Here is a 25,071-nt window from a genome sequence, read left to right on the forward strand (position 1 = left end):
CCCCAGCTTTGTACAAGAATGTTGATTCTTACAGACAATGTCCAGTGGTGGGTTCAACCTGAAAAGATGTTGGATGTTGATAATTACATTAAACAGCCAAGTGACCTCTTACTTTAGGGTGATCTTATATTGTCAGCAATATTTTCAGCCCTGAATTACAACAGTGAATGCATCTACACTATAGAAATAATGCAGCTTGACACTACTTTAATTGCCATGGCTTCATCCTACAGAATCCTGGGATTTGTAGTTTTGTAAGGCACAGCTTTCTTTGGCAAAGAAGGCTAAATACCTTGTAAAACTGTAAATCACAGGATTCTATAGGATAGAGCTATAGCGCTTAAAGTGGTGTCAAATTGCGTTAGTTCTACAATGTAGATGCACCCAGTGTATATGCCTGAATTTTAAATATTTTAGGGACCCTCTGAAGAATGCTACTTAATGTATACATGTTTGAACCCTTATATATTCAATTATTTACACCAACTTCCAACATGACATTTTTCAGAACACTATAGTGAGGGAGTTCCCTGTTCCAAGAATGGCATAATCTAAATTTCAGAAGCAAAGATGGCAATGAAATGAAGGTGGAGTTGGAAGCAATGGGGGAAGATTAGTGGGAGAAGATCAGTGGGACAAGACCTGCCTATGCACTCCTCATCTGCTACTTAGATAAACAGAATATATTTTCAAATAGTAGTGGCTGTTAGGGCTAGGGAACATAGGGTCTTCCTGATATGGCTGGATTGCAATTCCTACCAGCCCTAGCCAACATAGGCAATAGTAAAGAAGCTGTGGTTGGGAGCTATGATTCCAAAACACCTGAATAGCCATATGTTTCTTGTTTGAATTGGTACGAAGAAAGATAGTCTCTCAGAAAGATAGTGGCACAGAACGATTGCCTCCCAAAATGCATTGTGGGCTTCTCAAGTGTTTGATTAGATCATTTGAAAACAGTTTTGATATTTTCCTTGAGAAATGGTAGGCAGACGCAGCAAGGGCTCCCAGAGACATAAATAATAATAATTTGTTTTATTTATATACCACTATTCCAAAGATCATAGCGGTGAACAGCAAGTAAGCTAATTAGCAAGTAAGCTAATTTGCCCCCAACAGTCTGGGTACTCATTTTAGCGACCTCGGAAGGATGCAAGCCTGAGTTGAGCAGAATGCTTATAGTTACTGGGGGATCTTGGGATCTGATGTCATGTCCCAGGTGAGAAATGACTGTGCATGTGCTGATGGGAGCTTGCTTCACATTCTGCTTCCTCTCTGTTTCCTAAAGTAAGGGTCTTTTTCAGTATGGAGAAGAGAAATGGATGTGGGTAAGGAAGCCAAAGGCGAGCAGAGAACTTGCTTGTGGAAGGTGGCACTTGAGAATCTTAGCACTCCTGCTTCAACTGTTCACTCCATCCTTAGTGTGGGTGCCTTCATAATATTAATACAAGGAGGTACTTCTTGCTTGATTTTGTATAAGATGATTTTGTTGTTGTTGTTATATTTATATCCCACCTTTCCTCTAGGGCTGATACTCAGGGCAGCTTACAACATTTAAAAACACCATACAATTAAAAACATACAAAATTGGTATATTAAAATAGCATTAAATTACTACAATAATTAAAACAAATTCATTGCTAAAATCAAGAACTTTAAAAAGATTAGAATGCTTAAAATACATTAAAACAATATAACAGCATCCCATCATATGCCTTAAAAACTTACTGTTTTAAAAGCCAGACTAAACAAGTAGGTCTTAGCCTGCCAGTGGAAAGATAACAAGAAAGGGACCATCCTAGGTAGGGAGTTCCAAAGTCCAGGGGCTGCCATTGCCTCTCTCGTGCCCCAACCAACCATGCTTATGATGGTGGTGGGATGGAGAGAAGAGTCTCCTCTGAGGATCTCAGAGCCTGGGCTGGCTCATATAAGGAGATACGGTCTGCCAAATAGCCCGGACCTGAGCCAAATAGGGCTTTATTGGTCATCACCAGAACTTTTCTCTGCGAAACTAAGTGGATAATGAGGTTGTGATCCCATAAGTTTTGAAAATTTACTGGAAATCTCTATACTGCTGGATACATCTGTTTCCTCAGGTATTCTAGCCTGTAGAAAGTTATTAGGTTTATCTATAACCCATTTTGTCCTTAGGGATAAATTAAAGTTTCAAAATGTACAAATTCTCAATAAAGCTTAATGGCAACATCAGTGCCTTTAAAATAGTTTTACTTAAAATGCTGGGCTTCGAGGGCATCAGGTATCTGGATAGGCAGTGCCAAGACCATCTGCTTCACATGTAAACCACCACAAGCAGCAGCCCTAATTTTATTTTAATACTACTAAAACATGGAGGTGCAATACCTTCCAACCATTCCAAACTGGCAGGGACAGTTCCAGTTTTCTGTCATACTTTTCTCGCTGTTTTAAAAATGTTCCAGATTTTCTTTCATTCTCCATGTTCCTCCTTTGTTCTCATCTTAGTTCAACTGCTGCAACTGAATTCAAAATACAAAAATGATTTGCATCCCATTAACTCTGATTTGGGGGGGGGGGAGGAGAAGGAAGGTAGGGAAGACTCAGGTAAAACCAAACTGTTGAGTCTCTCCTAGCTTGTGTGCTCTTCTTTCTTAATAACATTTGCCATCTTGAGCCCACTTTGAAGTTGTTTGGTCAAATGTGTCCTGGTTTTCATGTGTGAAATGTTGGGAGACTATGTGAGGTCAATGTAGGAAGTATCCCCTCTGTGCCTTGATTTTGGGATACCAGAAGAGGGGCTATAGATATTTCCAGTTTTGGTGGGAGCTGGTCATTGGGGGCTTGTGATGGGAGCAAGGATGGAAAATTGGCCCCCACATTATCTGAAATGCTCAGTCCTGGGGTTCTTTCACACTACACAATTATGCTGTTATTATAAACTATAAAGATTTTCACATGAGGCTGTTAGTGTTCTTAAATCGTTGCTAAATCATTCTTAAATCTTGCTGTGTCCAGTGTGTGAATGTAACTGTTTTGAAATTGTATTGTAATCATTTATTACTGAATTCTGATATATCAACGATTTAAGAACACTAACAGCCTCATGTGAAAATCTTTTATAACTTCCATGGCTGCACCCAGTGGAATCCTGGGAGTTGTAGATTAGGGAGGGGTATTTAGAATTCTTAGCCAGAGTTCCTCACCAAATTACAAACCCTAGGACTACATGATCATTTTATCCATGGCAGTTAAAAGTGGAATCATAGAAGATCTACAATTACAAAGTCAATGGTGCTTTCTTCCCCACAAACTGTGTCCTGGATGGAATGACTGTCACCAACTCTTGAGCAACATGGAGTGTGGGTGTTTGCATGTATGCATGTGACTATATGTGACAGAGTCCTCCTCATGGTCTTATTTTCCAACATGATCTACGAAGAAAGAAGCTCAGAAGAAACTGATGTTTTCTGATTTTTCAGGGAGTGGCTCAAAGAAATCTGGTTCTTTTCTGATGTCAGTATGGGACTGCAACCCGATCTTCATTGTCAATGCACAAAACAGGGACAAGATTAAATGGCTGAGTTCAAGAGATTTGAGCTTTATTCCCTGCTAGAATATCCCACAGTTTATTCCCATGTTAAGGGCACTTCAAAGTAATTGACTGAAATCTAGGAACACCCCTTCTGTTTAGACCAAAAAGGTACAGAAAAAGAAATTTCAAATACAACAGATGCTCAGCATTTGACAAGACTGGGCCTTGGCATCCCACTCTGTGTCACGTATCACCTAAAATATTTCTAAATGTGCAATTATTTTTCAAGGCTGCTGTGCTTTGTGATCTGTAATCAGAGTGAGCATGCTTAGGTCTAAAACTGCAATTTATGTTTTGCCAGTTTGCCTACTAGCTATATCTGCTGAACAGAAGTTCCAATGAAGAGCTGCAAGTCTGTGCCCAGCAAACCCCTTTTGTTTTTGCAGATGTTTAGGCTTAGAGCAGTGTGGTGGAGCTCAGGCCTTGTTTGTACTTGTCTGCTGCTATTCTCTGCTCATTGTCTAAACCTGCATGCATTGTTTTCCTCGACAGGTGATAACTATCCTGTGCAGTTCATTCCGTCAACAATGGCAGCTGCTGCTGCTTCTGGACTCAGCCCTTTACAGCTCCAGGTATGTGCCAGAACAAAAATATGTGGGCTCAAAGCCAATGTTTTAGTAGAAAACTGCTAACCAGCTGTATGCTAAGTAAAGGCTTGAATGTTAAGTAATTTTTTAAGCACAGCCCCAAAAGGATTAACACCTTACATACTTACCGTGCTGCAAACAGAACAGCGTGCTGTCAGGTTTGATGCTGGGAAATACAGCCAACTTTGTATTTGATATCAATTAAGTTAATAATTTTGAGCACAATCCAGGCTTTGTTGAATACTTTTAATCCCACAGATTCCACTATGAGAGTTAAGCATGTATTTAGCTTTTTGCTGTTAAAATGAATGGGAGTACAGAAGTGCTTAATTGTGCTGGAACATGGTGTATGTATGTGTGTGTGTGTGTGTGTGTGCAGAGGGCAGGGAAGCATGTAACTATTTACCAGGATACATGTTTAGAACATTTTATTTTTCTTAAGTTTTTTCCAAGTATTGCCTGTTTTAACTTTGTAGTATGTAATAGGTGCTTGAATAAATGTATTTCATCCTTCCTTTTAGGCTTGGTAAAGACTGTTTCATAAACTGCACTCTTGCAGCTTCTGTATTTATGGAATCTCAGTCTTTCCATGCGTTAAGTTGGTTGGATGCCAGCAGCCATCAGGAGTCTGAGTTTGGTCCCTTGCTAGGTCATTTATTTATTTTTGTCATAGGGGGAACTAAATGTTGTGTGAAAATGATTTACACTCCAATTTATTATATAGCTTTTTAATATTCCCTAAGAAAAGGCACAATAGTGTCAAATAATGAAGTAGCAGTCAAATGCTTATACAGGGGGTGTGTTTAGTCATCACACTAGAGGTTTACTTCTTGGTCATTTAAATGATGGGTTTAATACATCTTATAACTATTTCCAACCAGACAAGCAGCAGTGTATTTGTCCTGGCAAAATTTGCTGTGGTGCTCTAGGCAAATTGGCTTAGTTGGGCATTAGCTTATGCAGACCAGAGAGTACGTACTATATATCACAATGAACCAATCAGTCTCTGCAGTGCAGGGGAATTTTTTAATCGTATTATTAGTCAGTTATTCTTTGAGGCTGTACCTGAAGATGGCCTGCCAAGCAGGTTGCTTTGCAGGGAATCTTTTGGTAGCAGTGGCTGGAGCCTGAGGCTCCACTCCCCACCTGGTCAGCACCTGAGTTGACTAATAACTGACATTGAAACACAGAAGGCCCACATGATGTATTGTATATGATTCATTTAGATCACACAAGAAAGGATTGGATGTTTACCTGATATTGTGCATAACAATTTGCAGGAAGTAACCCTTAGTCAGAAATAGTATAATGACTATTAGTACCTCACTTGGGCCATCTGCCTGTGTGTTTTAGGCAGAAGATGAGGCCAGTTTGCTTCAATTGTTTTTTTCCCAATAGCACCAGGTATTTTAGTTGTAAAACCCTTGTTCCCTTGGTGAATCTCTCTTTCCATGGGCATGGAGAGATGTTGCTACATCTAAAGTGGGATATACATGATTAGCATCACATCTTCAGCTTGTGGTGTCCAGTCCTTTGTGGCTGTCTGGACTACTAGACAATATTTTTGGTAGGTTTCACAGCATATTTGAATATTGAATGACTGTGACATAGATGACGAGGCTGTGGTACATATGTAGAACTTCAGTCTGGTCCATGAGGAGGCAGGCCCTTAGCTTGGCAACTCTTACTTATACCCTTCATGCAGTGTTGGTCTCAAAACTTCTCTGTTTGATCAGAGGCCCCATTCAGACTGGCATCTGGAAGGAACTGGGCTGATTCGGATGCCCCTCCCCCAAATCTCTCCATTAGCAAGTGCCCACTACAAAAGAGGGGCATTTTAAATCGAATGCATTCTGTGCTTGCTGTCAAAGGTGCCTGCTGTCAATCAAGCGATCGTCATGGTGACATTTTGCAGGGGCATTGGAAGTGTCCTCCCCCCTCCTTTTTTTTAAAGAGCCATGCACAAAATGCCCCAAAGTGTCAATTTTTTAAAAAACCTCTTTTTTGTGTGTTTTGTGTATGTGTGGGCATTTGGGTCAGATCTGCCCCTGTCCCCATTTTCAATCCCATGCAAGCTAATGCATCCCCCACTCCTTGCCCCCCAGAATGCCTCTTACACGTAATAATAATAATAATAATAAATTCCTCACCTTGGAAATGCCAGAAAAGGATGCAATTGCCATGCATTCTTTTTTTTGCTTTTAAAAGCAATTCAGGGATGTCTCTGAATTCAGTAGCAAAAGCATGTATCATTTTGTCTAATTGACAAGAGCAAAAAATGTAACATTCGAATTGTAAGTCTAGCCCTTTGCAACATTTGTAACATTTGCATTTGCAACATTTCCCCTTTGCTGGAAGTGAGCAGATGAAAGGGAAAGTGCACAAGCCGCTAGCCTTGCTCTATCTGCCTCAAGAAAAAAAATCATACACATATTTGGTCAAAAATAATCCCCCAGTTTGGACCCACAGCCCTACTTTCCTGGGCAATCCTGCTTCCTTCCGACCCTCACCTCCCTTTGAGCTTTCTCCACCACCACCCACCTCCCTCCGACAATAATCCAGGAGCAAGAGGAAATGAAAGTAGAACAAGCAGCCTGATTTCCCTACATGCCCCAGCGTAGCCCCACAACCCAATTCCCCCTGGAAATCCTCCTCCTCCTTCCTTCAGACCCTCTCCTTCTTCGGGGATGCCCATTGACCCTTTCCCCCAGCTCCTTCATCCTCCTCCTCCTCCTGCTCCGTTTTAGGATCCCCTCCACGGCTCCCTTCCTCCCAAGGCCCCTTTCTCCTCCTCCTCCTCTTCCTCCTCCTCCTCCTCTTCCTCCTTCATCACTTTCTCCACCCACACCTCTCTCTGACAGCCCTCTGCAGCCCAAAAGTCACCCTTGATTTCCCCCTTTCCTCCTGTCACCCTTTGCATCCAGATTCCCCTTTTTTCGGCTCTTTCCTCCTCCTCCTCCCCCCCTCCCTTCTGATGATGGGAGGGAATGCTCCGACCTCTGCCTGCCCCCTGCCCCTAATCCCTCCCTAAATTTGCCCCGATCATGATCGAGGGCAAGTTCAAATTTCGCGCAACCTCGGTCTTTTGAGAAAAGACGGATTTTAGCCCGAATCTGTATACCCCAGTGTAAGAGACATTTCCTTGTGCAAGCCCCGACATGGATTGTGATGGAATCGGGCCCAATAAGAACTTCACATGGAAGAATCGCTTTCAAACCCGGTTTTTAATGTAGTCTGAATGGCTCCAGAGAGTATCCTTATCTAGGAATGATCAACTCTGAAAGCAAGTTAAAGCTTTCTAGTACAGTTCTATTCATCACTAAAGGTGATTAGTGCTTCATGGAAGTGATCAATGTATATCCCCATCCACAAAAAGGAGATACAAAAGATGCAGCAATATTGCATAATTTCCCATGTAAGCAAAGTCATGCTCAAAATTCTGCAGCAAAGACTTTTACCATTTATGGAGCATGAAATCCCAAAGGTGCAGGCAGGATTCAAGAAAGGAAGAGGAAGTATAGAACACATTGAATACTGTAATGGAATGCACCAAGGAATTACAAAAGAAAATCTGCATGTGCTTTATTGACACTACAGCAAAGCCTTTGGCTTGCACTTAGAAGAATGGAAGTGACATAATACCTGTTCTGATGTGCAACCTGTACTCAGGAGAAGGGGTTGTCATCAGAAGAGAGTGTGCAGAAACAGAATGGTTCCCAATTGGAAAAGGGGTCAGGCAAGGCTGCATACTATTACCCTATTTATTTAAACTATATGCAGAAAATATCTAATGCAGAGCAGGCTTAGACGTAGAGGCAGGCGGAGTAAAGATAGGAGAAAGGAACATTAACAACTTGATGTATGCAGATGACACAACACAGGCTTTATAGTGCTGTGGCAGCATATGGCATGTAAATGCCATGCTGCTGGAGCACCCCTAAGCCAGTCCATATGTGGGCAGCCCAGCAGCTGGAAGCCAGCCATATAGCATTAAAATGCAGCACAAAAGGCTGGTCTAGTTTTTTGTGGGTTTTTCGGGCTATGTGGCCATGTTCTAGAAGATTTTCTTCCTGACGTTTCACCAGCATCTATGGAGATCTTCAGAGATGCCAAAGGCTGGTCTGTTTTGCCCCTTAAACAGGCAGTCTCCACCCTTGCCTCCAAAGAAAATCTGACATGTCACAGTCATATAAGACTGTACTGTGTTGCCTGACAAATGTTTGAATCAGCTCTTATTATACAAGCAGTTTTAGTGAAGAAAAGTCAATAAAATAGTTTGGGCTGTTATCCAGAATTCCCTGTGCTCTTCCCCCACTCCTTACCTATACTACTACATGTTTTTTCTTTTTTGTTTTTACTTTGGTGATATTTTTAATCCATAGTTTTTAAATGTTTGTGTCAAATTTATGTCCATCTCACTCTGGATATGTCTACAGCATAACTCTTCAGGGATTGTTTCCCAGTCTTTCAGAGGATTTGTAGCAACCTCATTGCTGGAAATCCCACCACAGTTTAGTAGACACGTCAGTCCAGAAGGACTAGCTCCATTATGTATCTTGCAAGGCCTTTCTGTCATTTTTCCTTGCATTTCCCATAGCAAAACAAGTCATGTTCCAGATTTCAGGGGAGGAAAAAAAAACCTGGTAAAAAAAGAAAGGGCACAGTTCTATCAACAGCTGCTGATAAATTGTTGATAATGATAATGTATTGCAATTTTGTCTGCTGGAGTTCTTCCTAAACAAAGTGATCTTTAGGAGTGTGCAGAAAGCAAGGGGAGGCAGACCAGAGAGCAAGTAAGCAAACCTATGGCTCCTACCTTTTCCCTGACGTTTCTTGCATAATTTGTCCTTCAAAGTTTATCGTGTAGAACATTAATGAGCCTTGGCAAGTCTTAGCCATGGTTGCAGCTGTGTGCTGGAAGACTGAAGGTTTTTATCATCGACTGAATTAAACAACGGCAACAATAACAACAAAAACTGCACAGCACGCTGTTTGAGTCAGTAGTTCTTTTCCTCACCCCAGCCCCTTCTTTCCGTAAATGTACACAAAGTAACGACCTTTTGTTATACCACAGGGTGCAGATCCAAAGTACTGCTGAAGCATTACAGAGATTGCCTCAGGGGTGCAATATTAGCTGAATGAAGGCCAAAGAATGCTATTTTTAGTTGAACAGTTTGGCAGATGGAGGCATGAATACTCATACATCTGAAGGTTGAGGGGTTTGAACCATTAATTTTGATAATGTATTTAACCCTGGGAACAATCAGAAACTGTAACTCTAAGGTTACAATGCTTTTGACCTTTAGAGAACAGAGGGCACTCGGTACAGTAAACAATATATTACATTTCTACTTATTCTAATTCTCTCACACATATAAATTTCAGGACAAGGCTGACATTTGCTTTCCTCAGCAATTTTCATGCAGACCCTTAAATAAGTTGAGAAGAATGTGCAGGAAAGAGACTATTGTAATGTGACAGTCATGTAAATATGGCCTTTAAATAGCCAAAATGTTAAATGTAGCCTTCTATGAAGAAATATTATTCTCAAGAAGTATTGTCTCAGTCGGTGACTTATTCTTCAGCCCCCTCCCTTGCCCCCAATAAAAAAGTTGGCTTATTGGTCTCCTTCTGTTTATGGTGTTTCCTATACTTGCTGTCAGTTTAAAGCAGCTTTTATTGGGGAAAAAGCTGTGCCTGTCTTAGATTTGGTCCCACATCAGTCCTGTGTCAGGCAAAGTACACTACCTGTTTCTTACTTTATCAAATGATGCATGCTCCTCTTCAGCAAATACAGCCGTTAAATATCACACAGCTTAAATATTCCTAATTAAAATATCTCCATGTGTCAGCATGTTGGTAATGTATTATTTTAATCCATTTATTTTGTTTATGAAACAGTGACATATGTTTAGATTGTGAAATATATGAGCCTTAAAAATCACTTTATTGAAGAAAATTAATTCCTACAATGCTGTCTGGGTAATGTGTTCACTCACCCAGTCAGTCACTGGCGGGCCTGCCACTCTTAATGTTGCTTAGACACACTTTAACAGTTTTATCTGACATAACGTTTCTCTGATGCAGGCGACAATAATAATTTCTCCCTGCAAATGCTAAACATGGGTTGCCTTTATTTTTATTTCTAACCTACCAAAGAATAGGGATTTTGAGAGATGGTCCAGAGAGAGAGGGGAAAGAATGTGTAGGAGATTCAAGTAAGACCAATCAAAATTAAAACCAGCTAGTTACCTTTTCAAAGTTTGACACTGCAATTTGTTTGTCAGCAGGTAGATGTTCAGGTCAGCGCTGTGAGTGACTGACTGTCAGCAGGAATTCCAGCAAGACAAGTAATTTCATTCAGTGTATTAGTGACAGATTGCTCACTTCTTCGAATCACTAGAGAAAATAAACTTAATATTGGTAGAGGCAGAGTTTCTGTCTTCATTAGCCCCCTAGAAACATCCTAGCTGATGCTCAAAAGACTACGGAGCTGCAAATAGGCTTATTTTCCTTTAGTTTTTGGTTATTGTTGTTCTTTTCCCCCAAATTCTTCTGCATATTATAGTCTAATAAAGTGTTTTTTGGGGGGGGGGGATGTTGGGACTATTGTGTCTGATGCTTGGGACAAATTTTTAAAATGTTTCAGATAATATCCTACTTCTGAGTTCATCTGAAATCCATGACTCAGATGTGATTATCTTCTTGTCAAAGAAGGGGGCAGCTATAGGGTTGTTTGGCTGGGTTATTTACCTAGATTTTGTTTTAAAGCACACTAACTAGTTTGTACAGAGAAATAAGCAGCCTTAGGTAGAAGGTAAAATTAATTTTTGTTAATGTCTTCAGGTAAGACAGAAGATGCACATGAGTGGGTTCACTGAGGCTCATCCACAGAATGATAATAGTTTAGCATTATATGTGAATAGTCTCTGCAGTCTATGGGGGTAATTTCTCAGCATTTTCAATCACTAATATTATCCAAATCTTCAGGGTTCTTCTGGTTGCATGGTTTTCCCAAACACCACATAGCTGTCAGGTTGTGAAAAGCCTGGAAGTAAGTTTAGTTACCTAAACCAAGTTCCTCTGCCTTCCCCTCCTCTCCCCTTCCTTTCCTTCCTATCCTTCTTCCTTCACCTTCTCCTTCTCTTCCTTTTTTTCTTTTTTCTTCTTTCTGCCCCTCCTCTTCCTTTTTGCAACAAAAGTTGCTCCTTACTTGGAATTCTTTGTCCAGTTTAGGGCACCACAGTTCAAGCAGGCTAATGACAACCTGAAATATGTTAGACTCTCCTTCTCTGGAGGTATTTTAACAGAGATTGGATGGAAATGTTTCAGAAGTTATGTATTCCTTCACAGTTGGGGGATGAACTAGATAGCCCTTGTGGTCCCTTCCAGCTTTATCATTCTATGATTTTATGCCTTGCAGCATATTGTGGAGTTTGGGGCAACATCAGATGTTTTTGGAGAACCGTTTACCGACTATTGATTTTTTGACTTATGGCTATTAGCAAGTGTTATTGGAAGTGACAGTCTAACATTTTAAGGGCCATAATTTCATGCACACCCTGGTATAGGTTATGAATTAACAACTGTAATTCTTTAATTATTTTAATAATTAAATGGATATGTCCATAAAATGATTTAGTCAGTCATTAAATTCAAAATGTGGTTTTACATTGAAAACTGAATACTTAATGATGATAATCTAAATTGAATTGTTTTTCACAACTGGAGTAGATTAGTGACCTTACCATTCAATGGTGGCCTTACCATTCAACTGAGCAGAGAAAGCTAGTAACTTTAATAAGATAGGTCACTGTCCATAATTTTTATTAAAATATGTTTATTGTCTCATACATAAAAATCTCCAGGGTATAACTATTTTTTTCAAAAGTAAAATCGTATGACAATTTCAAGGATTAAAAGAATTAGAAATAATTTTAAAACAAGTTAAAAGTATGTCAATTGAAGAGGAAATTCATGACCTAGGCACGAAACAGATGGCCCAAAAGCACCAGCTTTAGGCCGATCCAGAGGCATGGTGTTCAGATGACACAGTTCCCCACATCAGGTCGAAGCTACACTGTGGCTGCCTAAGGCGACCTAATCCCAGCCTCAAAAGGAGAGCAAAAGAAACATTCCTTGCTGGCGGTCCATTGTGGACCACGGCAGTGGCTGGCCTCAGTGGCTGGTCATTGCAGTGCCTTGCTGCTCAGGCCATGCTCATGGCTGGAGCAGCCAGAGCTGCCCTCCTGCTTGAGGCTCTAGTAAGTCCATGATCCTCAGGCTCAGGAGGCATTAATAAGAACCATTGATAAAGTTTTATCTTTGTGTCAAGATGAAGCCAATGTCTTTGCCTATCAGGTATCCAACATAAGGGTGTTTTATGGCCTTCTGTATCTCCACATGTCATCTGTATTTCCACATAATACATTGCTTCCACTGATAATACACAAGGAACACTCTACCTCACATTCTCAGTGCTCAGGCAGTGTATTCAGGGATAGGTGTTCCCTTAAGTATTGAGGTCCCAAGACATTTAGGACTTTGAATACCAACACCAGCACCTTAATAAATAAAAAATAAAAAATAAAACTTTTATTTATATCCCGCTTTTTGTGAAAACAATCAAAGTGGCGTACAACCTTGAAACCAGATGAGAAATATTCTGGCAATCAGTGCAATTCCATCAAGAATGGCATCATGAAGTCCCTGTAACGTATTCCTGCCAACAATCTAGCTCCTGCATTTCACAGTAGCTGCAGCCTTCATGTCATCTTCAGGGTCAGCTCTACACAGAGCATATTCCAATAGTTTAACTAGAAAGTTGTCCCTGTATGGGATGGTTACTGTTGCCCCATTATGCCTGTTGAGGAAAGGATAAAGCAAGCCCCAGGTAATATAAGCCATGTAATCCCCTTGGCTACTAGTTATAAAAATAGGTCTAGAAGTACAGCCAAGCTTTGCATCTTTTATTTCAGGGGGAGTGCAAACCAGTCCAGGCTAGATCACTTACCCAGTTCCCAGATCTAAGAACCACTAATAACCAGATCATCTTGTTGGAAGTTGATGTTAATGTATTTGTTCTCATCTAGCCCCTTACACACCCAGCCACTGGTTCAGCATCTTTACAATCTCATCTGACTCTGAAGACAAAGAGCAGAGGGTTATCTTTATTTTGATGGTACACAGGTCCAAAACACCTGATGATCTCACCCAGTGGCTTCATCCAAATAGTTTTATCTTTGGTGGGTAAAATGTAGTTGTGAATTTCTTTGAAGACTGAGCTTGTTTTTAAGCAGATTAATTTTTCTTTAAATAAAATCTTTATACAGTGGGCCCTTGGTATCCACAGAGGTTTGGTTCCAGCGCCCCCCCTGGATACCAAAATCCGTGGTTGCTTAACTTCCATTGTATACAGTGACATAGTAATAAAATGGCAGAATTAAAGTTTGCTTTTTGAAATTTACAAATTTTGTAATATTTTCAAGCTGTGGATAGTTGAATCAGTGGATAAAGAATCTTTGGAAGGCCAACTGTACATTGTTAATGAGTGTTGGCATTCTTTTCCTATTGTTTTTGTATTTTTTAAAAAAACATCTCATTGGCCCATTACAGATGGGCATAAAGTACGGATTGAGTCCGTACTAGTGTTAGAAAGGGGCGTCCAGAACCCTAATATAGACCGAGTCCGTACAAAATGGCGGTGCCCGTTCTACATGGCGGCCACCATCTTGACGTAGTGGATGCTTTGTGTTTGCACGTCACGCAGCACATATGATGCCGCGAGTGCGTCATAACTGCGCCGCAAAGAAAAGCGCAGTTATGAGGAGGAGCCGTGTGGTTTAGATGCTGGGGCTCCTCCACGCTGCAACCGGCAGTGGCACGAGACCGCCCATTTTGGGCGGTCTAACGTGCCACAATTTCTTGAGTTTTCTTGAGCTTCTCTCTATATACTTGCAATCTTATATGTATTTATCAGGAGAAAGAGCTACTGAAATTAGAAGGATAAAGATTGGATTACACTGTGTACATTCAGTAGGCAAGGTCAACTAAATTATTTGTAGCTGGAGTGATTTGGAAACTCTGAATCACCTGGAGACTGCAGCTATAGTATTCAGTTTTCTAGATTATGTGTTGATTTTTTCTTATATTACACATGTACACATACATATTCACATCAAAGACAGGCAGACACACCTCATATATATATAAAACCTTACATGTAATATGTTTACTTATCAGGTAACACAGCAACCTCAGTGGGGAACTGCGATTTTTAATGATATGTTAATTGAATGGGATGCTAGAATGGCTCTTTTCCCCAGAAGTGTCCCAGCTGAGTGATAAAGCTTCTCCTGATCAGTAGAGCCAGCATATATTTATAATATCCTTGGCTATCCTCTTCAGTTCCCTATTAAGCAGAAACAACACTAACACTGCAACCTATGCTATAGAGCTTCCATTTACACACACACACACACACACACACACACACACACACACACAGGCATTTCTTTTTGGCTTTTGTGTTGTGTACATTAAAACTATTTATCTGGACTTGTTCCTTGTTTTCCTTCAGTTTTCTTGGAAACTTAAATGAGATCAAGGCTGAGGGCTGGGCTGGCATCAGCATGTACCATCCTTGGCAGATGCCAGGTCCCCAGTAGTCTCCGCTGCTGACTACTATCCTGAGCTCATTTTCACCTTCAACTAGATCTAATGAGTGGTGAGGAGCTAACATAGTGAGATGCCTTTCGTGATCTTAATACAGCCTTGCTTGGGGAAAGACAGGGCATATATTTTCATTTTCTCACATTGTCTGAGAGGGAGACTGTATCATTGTGAGAAATTAACATTGCTGTTCCATTATAGCACTGCTGTTGCCACCCAATAAGCCCACAAAAGCTAGTTGAAAGCCTCTTTTTGATGGAGTCCCCCTCCCAGAAAACAGGAGGTAGGCATAGCCCACTGGTGTCCTTATGTGAGATTTCAGTTAATGTTAAGTGATACTAGGTTCTGGACCGAAAAGAGTGGCCAGAAGATGAAAACAAAGCCTAGTCAGATAACCATTTCAGATAAATGGTTAGCTAGTTATTTCTGTGGTAGCAAGGCCCTTAATCACTCTTAATCATTGTGTGTGATATTAATAGTTGACAAAGGGTGCATAGTAACTCCACCTCTGGTCTTTTTGCCATTGTAAGAGTAGAAGGGCATGATGCTATCCAGGATAGTCTCCATGAGAGCTGAATCTCTCATTTCCCAAATATCCACCTTGTGTGGGGAACTCCCACAGATAGGAAGTGCTCTCCCTGCTTACATTCCTAACCCTATAGAGGTCATCCAACACAATATGATTCTACAGTGCAGCCTTCCATGAGAATATATAGAATCCCACCAATAATAATAATAATAATAATAATGGGATAAGACTATCAGGTGAGGTGGAACAAAAGGTAAGAGACATATGATGTTTCAGTAACAACCTGCTCTATCAAAATTAAATGTGACCTGGGCAATCTGGAGACATAGTTTTTTTTTTGCCTTTACAGGCTTATTTATATGAAGCCGCTGGGAGAAATCACCCATAGACATGGGGCGGGGTGTTATCAGTATGCTGATGACACCCAAATACTGTCCGCCCTTCTTATACACAGATTTTTTATACACAAATTCAAGCATCCATGGTTTGAAAATGTTCAAAAAAGTATACATTTCAAATATCCAACCTTATTTTCCATTTTTAATAAGGGATACCATTTTGCTATGTCATTATATTTAATGGGACTTGAGCATCCACAGATTTTCTTATCCACAGGGGATCTTGGAACCAAACCCCAGTGTATAACAAAGGTCCACTGTATATTTCTCTATGTCCCGGTCAGCAGCTCAGACGACTGATGATATTTCTCCTCTCAATCAATGGCCTGGTACAGATGGGCCTTTTGTGATGCCCTCGTCACGTGCTAGGGTTGCCTGGGGGTGGAATACCCACACACCCCGCAACCCGCGCACATTATGAGGGTGTAACAATGGCGACACCCTGTATACATGGGTGCTGCCTTTGTTATGTAAGCGCCGTGCGGCATCCGCACTCATTACGCTGCCACCGTGGAGTAAAAGAACCCGTTTTTCACGGGTTCTTTTTCCTCTGTAGGGAAGCTGCATGGTTTGGTGGCTGCGGCTTCCCTGCTGAGGAAAAACAGACGCCGGCAGTCCTCCCTTTTGGGGAGGTCTGTACTGCACCTGTGTATTGAAGCGATAATTGACTGAATGAGGAAAAACAAACTCAAGTTGAATCCAGACAAAACTGAGGTACTTACAGTAAAAGCCCCCAAACCAGATATTAAGTTGCAACCTCCAGTCCTAGAGGGGGTCATGCTCCCCTCAAAGGATTGTGCTCACAGTCTGGGGGTGCTCTTAGATCCATCGCTTCACATGATAAATCAGGTGAATGCGATGGTCAGGAGTGTCTGTTATCAGCTTCAGCTGATATGCCAGCTACACCCTTTCCTACAAGTAAGAGACCCTGAAACTGTAGTACATGCACTGGTAACCTCATGACTCAGTTTCTGTAATGCACTCTATATGAGGCTACCCTTGTGCTTAGTTAGGAACCGTATAATCCACCCCACACTCTCAGGTCCTCTGGGAGGAAATTATTAAGCCGATAAAGACCAGACTAACTGCAGCCTCCCAGAGCACATTTTCCGCAACTGCTCCCAGACTGTGGAATGGCCTGCTGGAAGACATCCATCAAATTACATGCCTAGACAGTTTTAAAAAAGCTGTTAAGATGGATCTCTTCTGGCAGGCCTTCCCTGAATAGAATGACTGAGCTATGAATAAATTCTCCTCTTCTTATGTAGTATGCCACCACTTTGCCCATTGGAGTATTGGACTGCTGATAATATTCTATTTTAACAGATTAGGTTTATGTTTAATTCTTTTTTAAGGGGGAATTAGATATTGCATTGTATATCTATTATGTGCTGTATATTGGTGTTGTTTTAACATGTAAGTCACTTCGATTGCACTGCAACAGAAAAGCGAGATACAAATTTTTAATTTTTTTTTTATGTAGACAGGTTCCTCCCCACCTCCCCAAAAAAATTGGAATGAACTCAGGGGAGGTGGGGAGACAATATAGGGAGAATATGGGATAGTGAGTGCAAGTGTGTTGTTATGAAACTGAATTGATGTTAACCTTCAAGACAATTTTGTTAAAATGTCAAGGCTTCTGTTAACAAACAAGTACCAAGATTACAAAGTTTTATCCAGATTTATGACACAAATACAAATAATAATATTTTGTACTCATTTAGGGTAGAAACTTCATCCAGCATTTTCAAAGCGCTATATTAGGCCTTATTACAATTCCCCTGCAAGAAGCATAAATACTGTTATTACCATTCCCATTTCATAAATTGTTTGTAGAAATGAGTGGCTTGTCTAAGGTCACTGACTGAGCCTGTGTGAAGAACTGTTGACTCCTTAGTCAGATATATTTTAGATCCTTCTTTTTCTCTTAGCCTTAATGACCTTTCACTTTTACTTTGTTCTTTTGTCACTGAAGGGTGGGAAAAGGTTCTTAGTAATTTTGAAGCTTTTAAGCATCTGAACAGAAACATACCGTAAATATATAAAAGAAGTGTGCATTCCCCTTAATTTTAATTTTCTTTTGTCTACACTGTAGACTCTACAGAGTGCCTTTCTATCATGAGTTTCACAAAGCATTTAGGTTCTGTGCCTGCTTTTGTGTTCATGTCCTCACAGTCAGTTCTTTTTTTCTCTGTCAATGCAAGAAAGTTAACTAAATTCTGATCTGCTTTGCAGAAATAATGCAGCTTGACACTGCTTTAATTGCCATGCCTTAATGATATGGAATTCTGGGATTTGTAGTTTTATGATATATTTAACCTTCTCTGTCAGAGATCTCTGGTGCCACAACCAACTTCAAATCCCAGTTTTCCATAGCATTGAGCCATGGCAGTTAAAATGATGTCAAACTGAATTAATTCTGCAGTGCAAATGCAGCCTATCACTAATTTGTAGCAAGTTAAGCAAAGTGCTATTATTTGGTAAAGCTTCACTCTGAATGAATTAATTAAAATTGTGGTTATTGCTAGAATTTTTACCTTGGTTTTTTTTTTTTTTTTTTTTTTTTGCTATTCTATTTATTATATTTCATATCATTCCATTTATTCTGTTTGTCTCCACTTCCGATCCTTGGTATTTCTTCTGACTAGGCAGTTGGTCCTGAGGTTGGCCCCTGTCATGTTGTTGCTGCTGCTGCTGTTGTTTTGTTAAAGTAAGAATCATCAAGAGAAGTAACACAGTAAGGATTTTGCATATGACTTCATGATATCCACATGGAATGGGGGCAATTTCAGTATTTAAGTTCCACCCTATTTCCATTCCCTAGTCTGTGCCTTGGTCTCGGTGTATTCAGCAGGTTGAATGCCAGCAGCTGAAACAGCTGTTAAGCCATACTGGAATGGAGCAGCATGCTGCATCAGGACCTGGATATTTCTCTTGACATCTGGATGCTGCTGGCTTGTGAAGCCTGCCTTAGGCTCAGAGGCTGTAGGAGCCTTGTGGCTGTGAGCATAGGGTCTTTGCTGCTCTTTAAGTGATTAGGGCACTGAAGCAGCAATAATGTTGAATTATCGCTTGGTTGCTTTCTTCCAAGGAATCTTGGGACAAAAGGATCATCAAGGTGGAGTATTTACAGTAAAGTCATGTTCATGGAGACAAGGCTAATTGCTGTGTTTAAACTAAATCTTGCAACTTGTCTTAATCCTCAGATACTTTTGGACACTTTAAAACACACAAACACAGACACATCACCCTTTTCATTTCATTATTTGCCTTAACTGAACACTAAATTACATGCTTATATGGAAAAAGCTAGCTATTTTCAATTGAAATCATTATGACGAAAAAGGAAAACACAATTTCAGTTAGATTCCGTTCTGGCTCAGTTGAATGGAACAGACAGCAAAACCTAAATGATGACATGAAAATGAAGCTGTATAAATGTGTCTGCCGCTGAAAGAAGAAGAAAAATAAACAAAAGCAGATATGTAAACTTCTAAGAGCCACAGGAAGGAATATTAGGAAAGGAAAATGAATGACGTATGCATTGATTTTGTTTTCAGTTTCATTTTCTCAAATTGAAATTGTGTTGCTGTATACATACAACTGCACCACCTTTCTTTACAATGTGCATTATTTAAAATCAAAAGACAAATATGCAAAAATACTTTAAATCTCTTATCTCTTTAAATTGAAAAAAAAAGGGTGAATTGGCCTTTTGTTTCCACCCCTTCCCATGATTCTGCCTTTAATGCATTAAAGGCATTATAACTAAAGAAGGCCTCTTAAACAGATTCCTTTAGTTTGAATAGTGCTGGATTCTGTATTGAAGACCAATTTGTTGCTCTCAGTTAACCTCTAGTATTCTAAGGGGGTTATATTTAATTAACACTGGCTAAAGGCCTGACCTGAGAGGCAAGTGAAAGTGATTGAACTGCAGTTTCAGAGCCAGAGTCTAGTCAGCTGGGAGAGAAGTTGGGGAAAAAAAATTAGAAACCACCATTTACTGAAAAATTCCTTCCAGCTAAGCTGTATTTCAATGGGCCATTTAATGCTCAGATGGACAAAGGTATTACTTCAATCATTGAGTTGTATCAAACTCTTTCTCAGAGGCCCTTTTGAAAAAAAATCTACAGGAAAAGTGGTTTAAGCATCATATCCTCAGCAGAGCAACACTCAGTCTGCTGAAAAAAAAATCTGAGTGAAATGAGGTGAGACACAGAAGCCGTGTCAGTGTGAGCTTTTGCCTCGCCCTCAATATGGTTTCACAAGGGAGTTGTGCTTCTGAGTTTAGGAGCTCAACATATTCTAAACTTCACTTTTTCTGACTCCCACCCTCCTTTGTCTTTCCCCATCTAAGGCATATGTGCTTATCATACATTGTTTTTGGGTTGAGTCTTACTTATCCAAGTATTTTGGATGGGTGAGTGTGTTGGATTTTAGAATATGTATATGTGCATATATTTGGGCCTCTTGGTATTCTCCGGGACTTGTTTCCAGGACCCCCCGTGAATTCCAAAATCACTGGATGATCAAGTCCCATTGAATACAATTGCACAGCAAAATGGTGTCCCTTATTTAAAATGGCAAAAATCAAAGTTTGCTTTTATTTTCATGTTTTCAACCCGTGGAAGGTTGAATAAGTGGATAAAGAATCTATAAACATGGAGGGCCAACTGCATGCACATAATGAGATATCTTGGAGATAGCTATCTATGTTTTATATACACCTTCGACACATAGCCTGAAGGTAATTTTATGCAACTTTTGAAAATAATTTTGTTTATTAAACAAAGTTTGTTTACATCAAATAATCAGAAAACAAAGGTGTTACTGGTTTTTGGAGTATTTTGAATTTCAGGAAGACTCAGTCTGTACTAAATTTATTGTTTGCTCTCTGGAGACTTGAGGAGTGTTTTTTATTAATCAACTCAGGGGCTAAACAGACCAGCGTCTAATGCTGGCCTTGGGACAGAGTGGGACATGATGTCTGCATGCCGCACACACCAATATTGCCCTGACACTGGTGTCGCACTGTGTGCTGTCATGGCACTCCTTTGACATAGCGTTTAGACATGCAGCAGGGGAGCTCTGAAAATCCGCAACAGCAGCAGCAAGAGCATCTTTTTCCAGCATTAAAAGGAGCAGAATTTTGCTTTTCTTTTTAGCACCGGGAAAGGACCTGATTGGGACTGTGGCATGCAATTGCTGTGGCCCCGATCCAGTGCTGAAGGGGGCGGTAGGAAGCCACCCTTTTGGAGCCATCTGTTGAGCCCCTCAGTTTACCCAGATTGACAATTTCTGCCCACATTTTATTCATATACACCTCTTTATTGCCTCTCCCATTCTCTCTGTTTCTGTGTTCTTCTCTCTAAACTCACATTGTAAGTGCCTTGAAGCAGGGCTCTGTCTTTTGCTGATTCTAGCACTAGTTATACTGCCAGTGCTCTGTCCACAAATACGCAGATTCTTCTTATTTCCTGCATTCTCATATATGCTTCTCTGCAAAAAACTCATGCGCTCTAGACTATTATTTTTCTCTACTTTGCCTGTCTTTGTGCTGTTTCAATTGTTTGGATATACATATGGGGCATCCTCTAGTCCCATGATGATGACTTATTGCCGGGAAAAGGGCGGTGAAGGAGGAGTAACCGGCGCACATCATTTGGGACTGATTCTTGGTCAAAACAGGAAGTTGCTTCTGGTTGTCATTTCTGATTTTTTCAGAGTGATTTCTTTTCTTTTGGGGCTGGGGTGACAGGACATTTTAGGATACACTATTGCCCCTCCCTGATTTGCTGTTTGGAGATGATTTTTGCCTACCCATTTTCCTGAATGGACGTAATTGGGCTGAAGGAAAGGATGAACAAGGCTGGGAAGTTAAAAACACAACAACAACAACAAGTTACTGAGCCCATTTGGTGCCAGTTTACATCCTTGAGTTATACTGTCAATAGTGCAAAAAATAATTATTTTGAAGTGCCAGGTTATTTGTATCTTGTTACTTTCAAGTGTTGTTCTTTCCTGGTAATCAGGTGTTTACCCTATGTCTTCTCTGACACCTCTGTTCATCATCAGTTGATCCAAAATAGCCTTTCCTAAATAGCAGTAACACAGTTAGTGTATTCTGCTCTCTGTACAGGAATGTTTTAACTTATTAAGCAATAGCAAATTGCTTACCATTATTATGAAAAACATGTTGAAGGTGAAGCTGTATGCTTCCAGACTCTTGAAACTGCCATGTTCTTCTTTGTGCTTTATGCAGACTGAGGGTTTCAGAATTAAACCTACTACCTGTCCTTAGTGATCCCCAATATATGACGTGAGGAGCATGGTTTGTTTCTTGCTCCTTTCCTCATCTGTGTCAATGAAAGCCCTTGTAAGTGAATCTGATTCATATGTGCTTGGCTCCATCCATTTTTATTTGCATAACCCCATCATGGGTTCTGTTCTTTGGCCACTTTAGATTGCTATGCTACAATGTATATAACTTTACAAACTAATCTTTTTATGTGCTCACACATATCTCAGATTAATTTAAATAATTTGCTGTATTGTACAGCATCAACTTTTTTTTGTCAGTTCTGATGCAATGTGCCTATGGCTTTAGTGAGTGATGGATTACATTATGCTTACAAATTTTCAGAAAATGAATAACACTAATAAAACAATTGCTTTATTTCAGAGGAGAAGTGAATGCAATGCATACACAGCCAAGTGCCAAATTCTTTTGATTGCCACAGCGGCTGGCAGCTATTTGTGGTTTATCCAAGTGTACTTTTGTGGCTTTGCTTTCCATTTTATGGTAAACTGGTTGTGAACAGGTAATTCAAGGAAGTTATATTTAAACAACATAATTGAATCTGTTCTATATAATTTGTCTGTTCTCATGGAGCACAACACCCCTCAATTTACTCAATTGAAGCTGCAGTTATGAAAAATCAGTGTCAAGCCCTCTCTGGAAGAGCACCTTGTGTGTGTAAACTGAAAAAGAAAATTTGCTGTTGCCTCTTCTATAATGGTTGTAGGATCAGGGGTGATGACACACGCACAGGTGACACATTAGTTTTAGTTCAGGAAATAGTTCCATGTATAGACTGCCCCTCAGCTGAAATTAATAGGGAAGCCAAATAAAATAATTGTCATTTTTAATAACAGTAATCTTCTGACTGAGGGCTTTGTATGACAGTGGTAGATTCTGTACTTTTTCATGTCATGAAGCTCATTGGCATTAAAAAAAAAAAGATCGGGAAACCAGATCTCCCCCCCCCCCCCCCCCACTTTGTTGCTCTCATGATCACCACAATTTCTCATAGTACAATCTGGTTTCTGAAAATCTTTGTAATCCTCTTATCATCTGCTGTTGTACTTAAAAACAGTATGGAGAATTTGTAGCTCTCTTAATATGGCTGGCATTACAACTATCATATTGTCTCACCTTTGACTATGCTGGCTAAGGCTGATGGGAATTTCAGTCTAACACAATCTGGAAGGCCACTTTTTCATACCCTTGACTGCAAATATGTGTTCTCACATAGAGAAGTGGGACCCCTATGGAGAGACCTCATAAGAAGATATGACTGAGCATATCCCAGCAATCTGAAATCTTGTGTGTGAACTTTGCAAACTGCTACTGGAGACAAAAGCTGTTCAGTTCATGTCCTTTACTCCAAAATCCTAACAAATTCACATATGGTTAGCATGATTCTGAGTGTTCCAGAAAATATAATACACTTTAAAATCATCATCATCATCATCATCATCATCATCATCATCATCACTTTCCCACCTCTCCTCCAGGCTCTAGCATGTTAAAATACAAAACACAATTAAAAACACATTAAACAAACAGTTAAAATGCTATAAACCTGTTAAAATATACCACTAAGTGCATATTCTTTAGAGTATACAAATTATAATGTCATAATTTCGAATTGACTGGGTAGGTCTGCTGGAAGAAATAAACCTTTAATACTGTTTTAAATTCCATCACCATTTGCAGTTATTATATCTCTTCTGGCAGGTCAAAAGTAAACAGTCAGCTTTAAAACTTTCAGAAACAATATTTGAAATATATTTAAAGGAATAAAACCCCACACCATTCAGAAACTATCCTGATCCTCCCCAAACTGCCCCTTATCCTTCTGTTCTATGACATTCAGAAAACAATATGAGGAGGCCTGTGTGGCATGAATCAGACTCATCTAACAAAAACTATTAAAACTGTATGATGAAAGAGAGATTATGCCTAAAGGAAATGTGCTCTTTGCTAATTCTGATGCAAACTGATTTGATCCAACTGTCCCAGATTAAACCATAGATCAAAACATAGCAGAGGTTTCACTTCCCCTAAAGTTGAAGAATTCCTTCTTGAAATAATTACAAAAGTTCAGATAAAATATACATTTTAAGAGAAGATATGTGATGAAATGTATATTTTGAGAGACAGAGTGCATCTACACTATAGAAACAATGCAGTTTGATACCACTTTAATGGTGTGTAGCCCCATCCTGTGGAATCCTGGGATTTATAGATTTGCTGGTGCCTCACAAAACTCCAAATCCCAAGATGCATTTAGGATGGAGCCATGGCAGTTAAAGTAGTCTCAAACTGCATTATTTTTACAGTGTAGTTGCACCCATAGACATTATAAAATGTGCTTGACTATATACATGTGGATATTGGGAGAAATCTGAAAACCAGAACACATGTGGCTAATCAACATCAGAATGTAGTTGAGATGGCAAAAGTTAAATGAGCAAAAATACAGAAACTAGAAGAGGATGAAGAACCTGAACTACTATGCCTGCCATTGTAATCAATATTCCTTAAGAGAGAGCCAGCATGGTGTAGTGGCTTGAGCATTAGACTATAACTCTGGAGGCAGAGACCTTATTGTGCATGAAGCCTAGTAACTTCTTGTTCATCTTTAAAGCTGTGAATTAACTCAAGCTTGCCAGGTTTGAATCCTCTCACAGCCATGGAAACCCACAGGGTGACCTTGGGCAAGTCACATTCTCTCAGCCTTGGAGGAGGGCAAAATCAAATCCCCTCTTGCCAAAAAAAAAAAACCCTATGATAGGTTTGCCTTAGGTCACCATATGTTGATGGCACACAACAACAACAACAAAGATAAAGAAAAAATAAAGCAATTTAAGTAATCACATCCACCAGCTTTTGTTAGTGATGGCTGGTGATTATTTTACTAACCTGTACACTACTTTAGATAAACTATTTTTTTCTCACCAAAAAACCCATACATCCTAAATTTTGTTAAACATGGAAGAATATAGTAATAACTCTTTAAAAAAATACTATAAGCA

General features: G+C 39.9%; 1 protein-coding gene across 13 annotated transcripts in view; it reads left to right on the forward strand.

Moving 5' to 3' along the window:
- The window catches only part of SOX6 (SRY-box transcription factor 6), a 582,676-nt gene that overhangs the window by 449,705 nt on the left and 107,900 nt on the right, over window positions 1–25,071 (forward strand). For all 13 annotated transcript variants that reach the window (XM_089521088.1, XM_089521087.1, XM_089521089.1 and 10 more), the window contains one exon: window positions 4,058–4,137. In XM_089521088.1, the coding sequence (XP_089377214.1) occupies window positions 4,058–4,137 (80 nt within the window). The remainder of the gene's footprint in view (window positions 1–4,057; window positions 4,138–25,071) is intronic.

The sequence above is a fragment of the Sceloporus occidentalis genome, unplaced genomic scaffold (assembly GCF_023333645.1).
Source record: "Sceloporus occidentalis isolate IW3139 unplaced genomic scaffold, rSceOcc1.0.p SCAF_4, whole genome shotgun sequence".
NCBI lineage: Eukaryota > Metazoa > Chordata > Lepidosauria > Squamata > Phrynosomatidae > Sceloporus > Sceloporus occidentalis.